This window comes from Dermacentor silvarum, chromosome 1 (genome assembly GCF_013339745.2).
Source record: "Dermacentor silvarum isolate Dsil-2018 chromosome 1, BIME_Dsil_1.4, whole genome shotgun sequence".
NCBI lineage: Eukaryota > Metazoa > Arthropoda > Arachnida > Ixodida > Ixodidae > Dermacentor > Dermacentor silvarum.
This window is the reverse complement of record NC_051154.1, coordinates 304,477,408-304,489,746: the sequence shown is the minus strand read 5'-3', so window position 1 is coordinate 304,489,746 and position 12,339 is coordinate 304,477,408. Positions and strand designations below refer to the sequence as shown.

The window sequence follows — 12,339 nt, the reverse complement described above, 5'->3', positions numbered from 1 at the left end:
TCGTAAGGTTCATTCCTCACACAGACTGTTTGGCAACCATAAAGCAACATGCGTATTTAATCGTTACAAGCTCGCGGACTCTGACGCGAAGAATCCCCGGCGAAAGTATAGTGTTACTCACTATACTTTCGGAGTTCCCGAAAAACACACGTATGGTTTCAAAATGAATAAGTGGTTTACAGAGTGATCTTTCAGGATGTGCTACAAAAACTGCTGATTTTCTCATTTTTATACAATGCCCATGGTACTTACCGCTTCTGCTGCTGCTATCCCTACACACTGAGTAATGAAAAAAAAATGTAAGCCGATGTTGACCCCGGCAATCAACAAACTAAATAATACACTTAGAGCCTCCGGTGATGCAAGAGGGGCAACATCAGCCTAACATCAGCATAAACGACGTCCTTTAATTTGACTCACCACGAGGTTACTTAAATTATTGCGCCGTACGTCGTTTTTTTTTATTCTTGTGGAAAGCAAATATAAAAAAAAAACGCAGTTGGAATCAGTAGTAGTCTTGAAATACACTTAGTCTACGAAATACTTTTTTTTTTCTACAAAATCCACAAATCTCTACAAAGTAACTTTCTCAGTCAGAATCGCCCAGTTCCGAAGACATAGTGTGTATAGTACAGCGTTCTCATGTTCGTCTCCATGCCTAGTGCCTCGAAAGAGCTAACTAATACAAGACAGCGTTTGCTTAGGTTTGGTTTATTGTACAAGGGAGTCGGGAAAACTTAGGAAGTGAGTGTCATCTTAGTTGACACGTGGCATTGAGTTCGAGATGCGTCTTTACGACTCTATTTACCAGATCGCCGGCCAGCGACCTCATCAGCACACTACACATGTTATCCGTGAAAGCCATGGCCGTATCCTCCGTAGCCAATTCCGTAGCCACCATATCCTCCATAGCCCAGGCCGAGACCGTATCCGCCGTATCCGCCATATCCGCCGTATCCGCCGTATCCATGCTTGATGATGGAGCCGTAGGAAAACACTCGTCCAACTGGGAAACCGCGGTATCCGTATCCTCCGTATCCTCCGTAGCCGCCATAGCCGCCATAGCCACCGTATCCGCCATAGCCGATGCCACCGAAGCCGCCATAGAAGCCGGCCATGGCCGTGGCCAGCAAGGCAAAGAAGACGACAACCTGAAAATACAAAAGCAAGAGCACAGATCGGAATTGACTACTGTATATTTGGCTGCGCAGTGCGTACATTGAGCACAATGTGTGGACATTGAAACCATTACATAACTTACATACGCAGAGCTCAACGGCTCATTGTCGGCACCGTATAAATAGGAACCGCCTCATATGATCTTTTCTCCAATTATAAGCCCTATTTAGATGTGATCAGCTGATGCGCGCGTGTAAGCGTTCACACGGAGTGCTACTCGAGCTAAAGCCACTCAGAGAAAAAGCATTGGCTTCGAGTGAAATTAAAATAAACTTGTATTATTGAAGTCTAAATTGTGTAACTCCGCACATGGATAGTGAATGCGCTCCGGGATTAGGAGAAAAAAGAGAGAAGTAGCGCACTTCATTCTACAACTTTTCACAAAATGGATTTTCGTAACCGCACCCTTTCTGTTGTCCCAATTTCCGTTCGTGATTACGTCAGAGCATTACGTTCACACTCCCTTGTCACGGGTTCATGGCGCAGCTGGTGGCTACTACACACGCAGGAGGCGGAAGGAAATTTCTCGCCGCCGAGATTTAGGCAGCCGACCGTGACGGCAAGCAGTACCGTGAGTGCGCAGCGCCAGCTAGTGACGCTGTGGATGGGCTTCTTTATAGCACGCTTGAAGATAACTATCTGGGTGCCTCCGCTACTTTAATCTATTCTTGGTACTCTAAGGAAGTAGCGGGCATTTGCTCGACCTATATTGTTTTTTCTGTGACTTAATCGAGGATGGTGCGGGCGAGCGGATGGGTGAGCTACTATATTCGCACGCATAAAACCGTCGCATAAACTAAGGAAGTTGTTCAGGAGGAATTTATTCAAAAACTTTGTTGCTGTTACATTCATATTTTTTTCGCGACGTAGGCAGGTCAACAGTAAAAAAAAAAGCGAAGTCTACATCGTGCAGGCCATGATCACAAACTTTGACAGAAAGAAAAAAAAATCAGGAAACTGTCAGGCTTTGAAAATAAAGAATGCACACCTTAAGGAGAGTTGACTTGCGCGTGAAAACCACGAAAACCTTTACACTGAAAAAATTACAACTGAAGGCAAGTAAGTTCATACCAACAAAGTATGTGGAAGACCTCGCCTCAAGCTTTCCGGCTAAGGGCACGAAACACTCACTGCGTTCACTCACCAAGGTTAATATTTTGTGCCGTAAAACGCTTCGCTGGATGACGCAGTGTCTCACGGAGTAATAAAAGCCTGAATGATCGAGTAATTCACGGAATCTCACACCCAACCTCAAGCCACTGTGAATTTGGCTAGAAAGTCCAAGCAAAGCAAGACATGGCAGTTCCTAAGTTTCAATTGTAGCATTATATGAGTAAAAGTGGTCACGAGATCTTGGAACAAATACTCCCAGTATTGCGAGCTGTATTTTCTTCAATCGTCAACACGCGGTCACGGTTTCACTAATAAACAGTTGTCAAGGGGCGTCGCAAAAATTCCTTCGGGATTTTTGCGTCGGCCCGCATGTTTCTGCGGACACTTTCTAGCTGCGCGAAAGTTGCACTGTATGAAGAAACTTTGAAGGATTCTTAGGTGCTGCGTTTGGTAGATGCAAGCGATATGAGATATAAATTTATCCGCAATAACCAAAAATTGTTTGACCTGATGCGAGCGGTACACGTTGACCCTGGACCCAATCGATGCAGCTTAGCTTACCGTGGGCTTCATGTGTCGAGCTGTTGTGTTCCTGGTAACCGAAGCGCTGTAAGCAAATGAGTGCACACAGAGCGTGCCTTGCACGAGCTGTGTTTTTATACACCCTGGGTGTTCCTGGGCGGGGCTTCCTGTCGGGGTCCCTAGTGTGGCTACGCAACGGGGTCGTTCGTGTTACGATTTCCAGCATTCCTAGGAAAGAGAAACAGCTCTGGCCGCTGCCTGCCTAATAACACTCTAGTTTTCCTGGAGTTTAGTGTGCCCAAGGAGGCGTGAAGGTTGCGCTTTTTTCTCTGGGGTTGACCCGTCACTGGGAACCGGGAGAGAAAGTGTTCTCTTTGGCCCGGGCGTGAGCAACCCAAAAGGCACCGGAGCCATATGAGCTCCGTCTCCGCTACAGCCGCGGCGCTTTTGTCTTTGCGCTATTTGTCCAATTTCGCTTAATGGGCTACGAGGCGGAGTTTCCATTTGCGAAACAGAACACCCGACTTGGGGAGAAGTGCCGACGAAACGGGCGATTCGAGGCGGCACAGCGAGGAATGCGGGCGCCCGCTTTCTCACGGACCATTGGGACAGCGCACAAGTTCCTGAACCTATAGATATATATAATTCCAACTGCTTCCCAGATTATGAATGCGAGCACAAAAGCTCTTCGATTGCTTATTTTGCGACAACCTCTCAAGCAGTCCCCTGCACGAACAACCGCGCACACCATGCCTCTTCCGCAACTAGCAGCACCACGTATAGTCCATCAAAGCCATCGGATTAGGAACTTGCGAGGCGGCAGCAGTAACAACCGGTTGAAAACTTTCGTAGGTGGCATGATTATTCTTGGCTAACATGATTTCCTCTGCTTAGACAGGCTTTTGCTGATTCGTAAATTTCAAGCGCTGTGTCGTATGCGCGGGAGGGCCTCAAAACGCTAAAAATGTCTGTCGACATCAACTATAAATTTCATTTTCCCTTCTTTTAGTTCTTCATTCCAGGCTCATACGCGACTCTGACGTTACCACGCTGCCGCCCTGCATGGAAGGAAAAGTGGAATCGAAGGTAAAATCGTCCCTCATAAAACACGGGTCAAAGAAAGCATTTAGTCTCACAGACACTAGCACGTGCGGGAGTGCATATGGTCCCTGCATTGCTGTCACTAGTTTTCAGGGATGCAACTTGAAACAAAGTGTTTGCACAGACGAGTCGCAGTGCTCACAGATGGTCAGAGGTGCGCAAGTTGCGTCAACACCAGGTACCAAAACCAGTTTTCACAGAAAACACAACAGACCATGTTCAATTTTGTCCTGGAAAATGGAAATTTTCATTGCTGGTTGGGCTGCACACTGACACGAGACAGTTTTAACTACCAGAGACGCGAACTACGCGCAATCAACGTGGCCTGCAAAACGTCAAAGAAATCAAACGGACATATCTCAACACCCCGCTCACTGATAGGCTCTACAGCGGAGCGAGAGTAGCATTCTGCCTTGTGCGCATGTGCAGTAGTGTTCCCGCTGTGTTCCTGTGCGCAAATAGTTTGGATACACCGGTCTGAGCGGAGCAAAACACTCGGCTAAAAACTCTCCACAGTCGGAACAAGCGTTTTGTGCGTCCTTGGATCTGAGAGGTATGACTTCCTCTTGTCAGGGCACTTAAGAACACATTACCGCTGACTGCATGCGTGGCAACAAGTATTGTAGGCATTCAGGCCTTCTCCTACCTGACAAATGTCCTATGACTGCCCGAATTCTTCTTGCTATAGCTTTCAGTATTCAGCGCATGTGGGTTTTCGCTTTTGCGCACGCCTGCCAGCTTGAAACAAAACAGCAGCTCATTCATGTGTCGATGAAATTTAGGAGCATAACTTAACGACACGGTTTCCACATTTTCACTTGAGGTGCGTGACGAGGCAAGCTTAATTCCGGCTATAAGACCACACGTTTCGAATGCCGTGCTCGTGAGTGGTTGGCTTCGCACAAAGATTAAATTGTGGGGTTTAACGACAATGGACAGTGGATTATGAGGGACGACGTATAGGAGGGCTTTGTATTATTAATTATGACCACCTGGGGTTGCACCTTAACCATGGAACCGTGGTACACGAGCTTTTTTTGCATTCCGACCTCATCAGATTGCGGCCACCGCCTGCGGGATCGTACCCGCTGCACATTTCTCAGCAGTGTAACGTCACAGTCACTGATCCACCGCGGCTGGTCTTGCATAAGATCGTGTTCAACTTTCTAATGTAAATGTAATTCGTAATGTTAGCAATTTCATATTTAGTTCACGTGTTTTGTAGTTAATTGCAGCTATGTGAGATTTATGTCTGTGTCCGGTTGGTAAAATATCGGAGCTGTATTTACGCAGCTGACGGATATGCTATTGCTGGCTATGGCCTTCCTATCTTTTTTTGACAACGAGACTGTAAGGTTAACTGTAAACGCTGCTGCCGGAGGAAACAGATGCTAAAGGCTACATGTTATATGTACATTGTTGTGCCTGAGTGCCCGATGGTTCCCCCAAAAATGTAAAATGAAAATAGGTTGAAATGAAGCTACCAGAAACTAGGGCGACCTCCGCACTCCCAAGTTTGTTTGGAGGCGATGGCCTATGAGTAAAGCGGCATTATTAGAGTGCGTGACGAACACCATTGTCAACACATTATCAAATCCCACAAAATGTAATGTTATAACTAGTAAAGCTAATCAATAAATCTACGTATCTCAACGCTTTCCAAGCCCTTGACGAATACGAAGTAGATTATCTTTTCCGTTCTTCGCTTCCCGCCTGCTTCTCGTTACCCTGTCTTAAGGTGTGTTGCAGTTGATTAAGGCGAATTATACCAGCTGAACTGAAACGCGACACAAAAAAGAGAAATGCATAAGCATGCATGCGCACCGAGGTAGCAAACACACTAAACACACAATCTGTCCCTGATTCTTCTTAAGACCTTGCAGTTACGCTCCCTTTGCCTTTTAGAGAGACATCGTGGTGTGTCGGTCCCGTGATTTAAAACAGATGAATAAATTTTACATATTCTGCTGTGTCTTCCGGCACTGTGATTTAATGACCGAGTTCATGGAGTTATTGTGGCGATACTTCAGTCCCGTTATAGCCGATAAAACCACCTAAAAACCATCGTCAGCGAAATACCCCAGTGCCTACGTCATGAATGGTCATTGCATCATTCCTTCGTGACCAAGGCAATGCTTGAGTCACCGTTTCTTCGGTGCAGCTATCCGAGAGGGACGGTGGGGACAGAATGGAAAAAAAGCAAAAAAGAAAAGTTCGTGTGCCGTGTTTGGGTGCGCGTTAAAGAACACCACATTGCCAAAATAATCCGAAGCCCTCCACTACACGGCATCCCTCATAACACACTGTGCCAATTTCGGGACGTCAAACCCCACAATTTATTTTTATGAGAGATATAGCTATAGTACTTATCCACGCACCACACATGGTTGACAGCAACGCAACCCAGCCAACAACGTAAGAAAATCTTAACCTTAAGGTACGTTTCTAAAAAAATATATTCTGCTGTCAGTCCGGCATTGTTCTCGGCCACTATGTGCTTTTCGTCTCTGTTTCCAATCTACTTGGCTTCAAGTGTTGTTTTTTTAATGCGGCAGTATTACAGGCGGACTTCACCCGCTTTGAAGGTACGTAACAGAAATATGGAGCGATCTCGAAGGCAGTGCACTCTACCACAGCGTCTCAAAGCGCCTGCTATCACGAGGGAAGAATGCGAGAAACTTGCATGTGACGCACGCGCCACACGTTTCAAAGAGCGATTTTGACACGAGAGAAGCATGCGTGCGATCGTTGCCTATTGGTTAGAGCATTGGGCAGCTATGCTGGAAGATATAGTCTCGATCCCGCTATCGGTCAGGCATATCTTTATAGCACTATAGGTGGACTTCACCTACTTTGGAGGTATCTGACAGATAGCTTGAGATGTGTTGAAAGTGCGCGATTGCCTCAATGTGTGCTCGAAATTTCAAACATGTAGCAGATACGAGATATAGAAACGTCATTTTCATTAATGAGATTCTGCAAGATCGACCTTGAAGCGCCCAGCTGTCCAGACGTCACAATCTATACTCGCGGACAAACTCGCGTCTGGGCTAACGCGAAACCGTCGCACATGGAAGCTGCGTCAATTCAGCGTCTGCTCCTAGCAACCAAAAGCACTGTGAAACGCTGCCGGACTACTTCGCACGGTAACACTTGTGCAGCCTCCACGCGTCCGTAGCTTTCCCTTCATTTTCACAGAAAGTTGTCCGTGAGTATAATTATGCTATCGCATACTTTGAGAGTGAGCGCTGACCTAGTTTTTATTTTATTTATTATTTTTGCGATATCGGTACTTTACTTTTGAACGTAGAATATCAAGATAATGTATGTTTGGTGTAGGTTCTGTCACTAGGAAACTGCAATGCGTATTCGGGAACTGCTACCCGGCGACTGCTGTTAGTCTTGCCCTGCATGCTGACATGCCTTGGTCTGGTTCCTCTCAGCCCCAAAGCACCGAGACGCGTTACTCTGGTCATAGCACCACTACAAAGCCGCGTGTGCGTGTACAGAGTGTTTCAGCGAAGTCTTCTAAGTGCTTTTTTTAGACGGTGCAGCAAGAATGCTAACAAGAAATCACAAATAACGTTTGATGAATTGCTTTATGAACTGTTTTGCGAAAGCGCGGAATTGAAGAGAACCACTGCTCGATGCTTGTCCACATAATAGGTTTTTCGATACTATAGCGCCGATTAAGAAACAGCCGCCCGCCAACTTGCAATGTGAATCGCAGAGACGTTCCGAAACACAGCATTTTCCCATGAACCCTTCCTTGCGCATTGCGGGGCAAAATTATGGCAACACCAATGTATTTCGGGGCAGATTTTGGTTACGAATATACTAGTCTCATGATGTCTGTTAAGTAGACAAGCTTTGAATTTGACTGGCTTCAGGTTCGTAGTGGCAACTGTTCCTTAAATTAATTTAAACTTGATAATTAGAGGTGGGCTAAGATCAACTTTTTCGAATACAAATCAAAGGCGAATAGTAAGTATGGAATATCGAATCGAATAGTCAAACGGAGACGCACATATTTACAGCACGAATCTTTATTGCGGTGTAAATATTTACCACGCCTATGCTGACTAGTAAAAGAAAAACAAAACAAAACAACATATCTGTGAAGGACATTATGAAGAGCACAAACCAGTAAGCCAACAAATGGCTGCAGGCGCTATCACCGCTGAGCCGACTGATATTGCGACAAACCAGGATTCTCCCGGTGACGTGCCATATGCAATTCTAGGATAGACGCAGGACTGGACAGACGTCACTATAGCCCCGGAGCTCACCGCAGGCGAGCGAGACCAAATCAGGGAGGTTCTGAGCAACTCCGCCAGTGCAGTCTTGATGCCAAAGGGCATAAACTTGAAATGGTAGAGTCCGTATTCACATGAGAAGGCCGTGAGCTCTCTAGACTGGCTGGCCATCGGTACTTGCCAGTATCCTTTCGTAAAATCAAAGCGTGAGGAAAAGTTACATCCCGTGAGCTTAGCAAACATCATCTCTGCGCGAGGAATCGGCTCACAATCAGGGAGAATAACCCTATTGAGTTGTCGAAAGTCGATGCACAGAAGTAAGATCAGCTTTATACACAAGAGCACTAATTGTCATTAAAAGAACAACAAGACTACCATCTCAACGTATTCAGAGTCTGGTTGCAAAAAAGCTTTCCAAGAATCCTTGTGCATAGGCTTCCGCTGCGAAGCAAAAATAGCACCTGTTTTACCCTTTTTGTATCTGCATTACTTAGAAAACTTTTATCGTTGTTGAATTTGTAATACTTTGTTTAGCAGACAGTAGCAAAACTTTAAGCAGTAGGTTGTTGCCAAATAGGTGGTTAGTTTCCAGTATTCGAAAATGCCGAGTAGTTCATTTTCCAATAGGAATAGTTCGTGCGTAACTTATGATTCGTATTCTAAATTTCGAATATTCACCCACCCCTATGGATAATTAAATTTGCTAATCGAAGAGTTAATAAGAAAATATTGCACGGCCATGAAACTGAGTGATATCCATCCGTTGTAATGCTACAATACGCTTTAAGCGTAACAGAAGTAATCGGAACTTTTTAATCGTTGTCATAAACGTAGAACTCTCGCGCTGAATCACCATAAAACACATTCACGTCCCCAAGGGTTGTATGAAAGTTCGAGAGAATAAATGAAAAACGATTAGTGAAAATACCTGCCTAGTGATGTGCAATGTCGCAGCAGCTAAGCGCCAATTTAGATTATTTGTCACTACGTTCCTTCGGCCCATTTGCTTATAGAACTAATATTCAAATCGGTGTAGTGTCGTCTGTTGCCGAAGTCATCATCGCATAAGTCTGTGCCCCCACATGGTCGCTGGTCGACCATTGCGTATCCAGTGGATTATAAAAGACAGGCTCAATGAGCACGCTCCACCTCTTATGCGATGCATTTTAGTGACACTCCCGCGCTTGTCTCTTTTTCAGCGGCAGCGAGCACTCAAAACCACTCCGCCTTAGAGAACCTTCATGCGTTAGTTAGAATCAGCTAGCGCAAGACAGGGGTAATTGGAGATAGCTGGGAGAGGCCTTCGTCCTGTAGCGGACATAAAAATATGATGATGATGATAGTGATGATGATGACCATGATGATCATGATAATACATGTACTATCTTTTTTTTTACTATCTCCGATAACACTCGCAACGGTGTAAGGAGGACAGTGGCTCCGATGGTGCCGCTGGAACGCGGCTGTAAACCATGGCCTCAATTATTTAACGACGCCTTTGCTATCGCCGTTTCAATTAGCGCTCTTCCCAGCAGCACAGCTTGGCTTACGTAGTTTATCTGCGCTCAGCGAGGTGGTGTTGCCAGCCAACAAAGAAAACGGGAATTATGATATATTAATGAAGAGACGAGTAATGACGTGGTATCAACTGAACAGCAAGTCATACCTATTGGCCGCAAGATTAAGCTGTAGGTGGCAGCACTGTCGCCGCGTTAGTTTTGTTGGGTACTTGGCGGCACCTGAACGTCGCCCCCGAGGGCTCCGATGTCGCTGCGCATGTGTGAGCTCAGAGAAGGTGAGAAAAGAGAACAACTCTCCTTTGCCGGATGTGACGTCACATTGTTAGTTTTTTTTTTTTGCTTTTTGAAATAGCTACTCTCGAACTCAGACACTATGGCTCGCGCCTCGTTCGCGCGCGCATTGTGAGCATTCAAGTTTCGTTTTTTGCACTTGCTTAGAAGCTGAAATTGCGGACATTGCGGGGTTGGGCTTGATGACATTTGTTGCTCAGCTGCCGCGACGCATTTGGAGCAAAGGTGAGTGTCGTGCGATTGCCCGTTCTCTAGCTGACACTTGTAAAGACAACCGGTTGCACATTTGAGCTGTGGCCGATGTGATCTCGAAATTCGAAGGAGCACGAAATGGTTGTCGCAGGTCTCGTAGTGATCGCAGGATAATTTATTCGTTTGTGCCTTCAACAAGTACTATCGCAGTTCCTACGCGTTACCCCGATGTAAAACGAACGGCGGAAGCGTTCACGCGCCATGCATGCACTCAACTAGCTCTATCGGTGAATGCCGACCTTTGGTATATATCTCGTGCGTAATTCTTTGTTTCTCCATCTCTATGGGATGACTACGCTATGCGCCTCTTATTTACCCATGCAATACATGGCTGCATTCAATTACCTTGCTCACTGCTTGCGCTGACCGCGGTAGGTGCGTCAGAGGCTTTCATTTGTTGCAGTGAGATAACAAAAAGCGTATTTCTTTCACTTACAGCTTCTTAGCAACTCTTTTGAGAGCCGTGGAGTTAAATCGTGCAATGTGTACGTTGTGAGCAAGCTGTTAAACAAACCCGCTTTACTGCTGCTGTCGCTTTGACGGGCACCTTCAAAATTAAACATGTATGAGCGTATGAATTCAGCTCACCTTTCTATACACGTCCGTTGCTTTCGTTGTTCGTAGATCATGTGCGTACCTTTGCAACCGTAATCGACATTGTAAAAACACCAAGAAGGCAGATGACACAAATACTGTGTCTGCCTTAATTGTTGTCTGTGCTGTTTTTATAATACCAAGCAACTGCACACTGTTTACAGCAAAAGAATCTTGTTTTTGTTTTGTTTTTGTTTTTTTGTAGGAGGATTTGCTTCTAACGGCGGCAGTGACGTTGTGTATTGTCCTCAGGAACGCTTGCGGTGTGCACATTTGTCTAATTTGTTTCACTGTGCTGCTGCTGTCTTTACAGCTTCTGCTTATTTCCTTTGGCTGCACCTTATATTTGTTGTCTTTGTCAACATCTCACCTGTTTCTGCCTTGTTGAAAGCAAGTGGCCACAAGTACTGCTTAGTTTGCTCAGTCTAAACCTGGTATGTATATCCATTTGCTAAGGGCATGCTTCTGCTCCTTTAAAGGTTGCTTTAGCTAATAGTGGTTTGAGTCATCATGTATGACACCAGATAATTATTGTTCTAAAAAGGTGGCAAAGCTTGTCCACAGATTTAAAGTATGGGGATGCTAAACATTAAAATGTTCCAAGTTGCCACAAAGTATTACACGCATTTAAATTTGCAGTCGCAAAAGACATACTAAAAGCATAAGCCACAAAATTTGCTTCGAGGTGTCTTGAGACAATAAATTGTAGAGAAAGAATTCTATTGTGAGTTGCCAATGCTTGTCGTGAGCTCTAGCCCATTTTTCTATGAAGCCACTGTTGCTTCGTTGTCTGTTGTGATCACGTGCTTGTTACTAACAAGAAATTGAGCTCCGTGGTTCCCCTTATTTTTGTCGCTCATAAAATGCAAATGTCTCGACATTGGCAGCCTTAGTGCCTCAAGGTAGAACATGAGTGTTCATTGGCTAGTTGCCTGCTTTTAAGATAATGTTGTATTTAATGTCAGGGGTTTAAAGGATACTTCACATCGGCCATCGTGGCTGTTAGTTCTGCTGCCTAGCACTTTCAGGACAAAGTTTGGTACACATGTGCAACTATCCAAGAAAATGGACATTGGGACAACTGCTGACGTAGCTCCCTTGGTAGAGCATTGCAAGCGCAAAGCAGGAAATGTGGGTTAAGCTCCAAGCGGCAGCAAGTTGTCTCTTAATGCAAAGCATTATCATGATCTATTTTTGAATTTCTTAGTACACCTGCCCAGGTAGCTTCATTAATAATAAGTAATGCTCCTGATGGTGGGTATTGAACGCGAGTGCCTAGTGCAGCAGCCCAATTCTTTGCCCATTAGGCTACAGATGCATGCATAGCTCGCCAGATTAACTGCACTGGTTCTCTCGTAGCAACTTTTCAGATGTTATGTGACACTCAGCATAAGTAATGCCCAGCACCATAACATGTTATGGTGCTGGGCATTGCCTCATTCACAGCTTCGATGCTGTGCCCCCCAAAAAAACATCTGTAGGCAGGTGCTCGAGTGACGTGAAGCTCACTC

The 12,339-nt window shown here is 45.3% G+C and overlaps 1 protein-coding gene across 1 annotated transcript in view; it reads right to left on the bottom strand.

Moving 5' to 3' along the window:
- Positions 1 to 701: 701 nt before the first annotated feature.
- The window catches only part of LOC119442065 (keratin-associated protein 19-2-like), a 317,990-nt gene continuing 306,352 nt past the window's right edge, over positions 702 to 12,339 (bottom strand). The window contains exons 2-3 of the mRNA XM_049660404.1: positions 2,854 to 2,884; positions 702 to 1,151 (exon numbers count right to left, since the gene is read on the bottom strand). Of these exons, the coding sequence (XP_049516361.1) occupies positions 849 to 1,151; positions 2,854 to 2,865 (315 nt within the window). The 5' untranslated portion in view covers positions 2,866 to 2,884 and the 3' untranslated portion in view covers positions 702 to 848. The remainder of the gene's footprint in view (positions 1,152 to 2,853; positions 2,885 to 12,339) is intronic.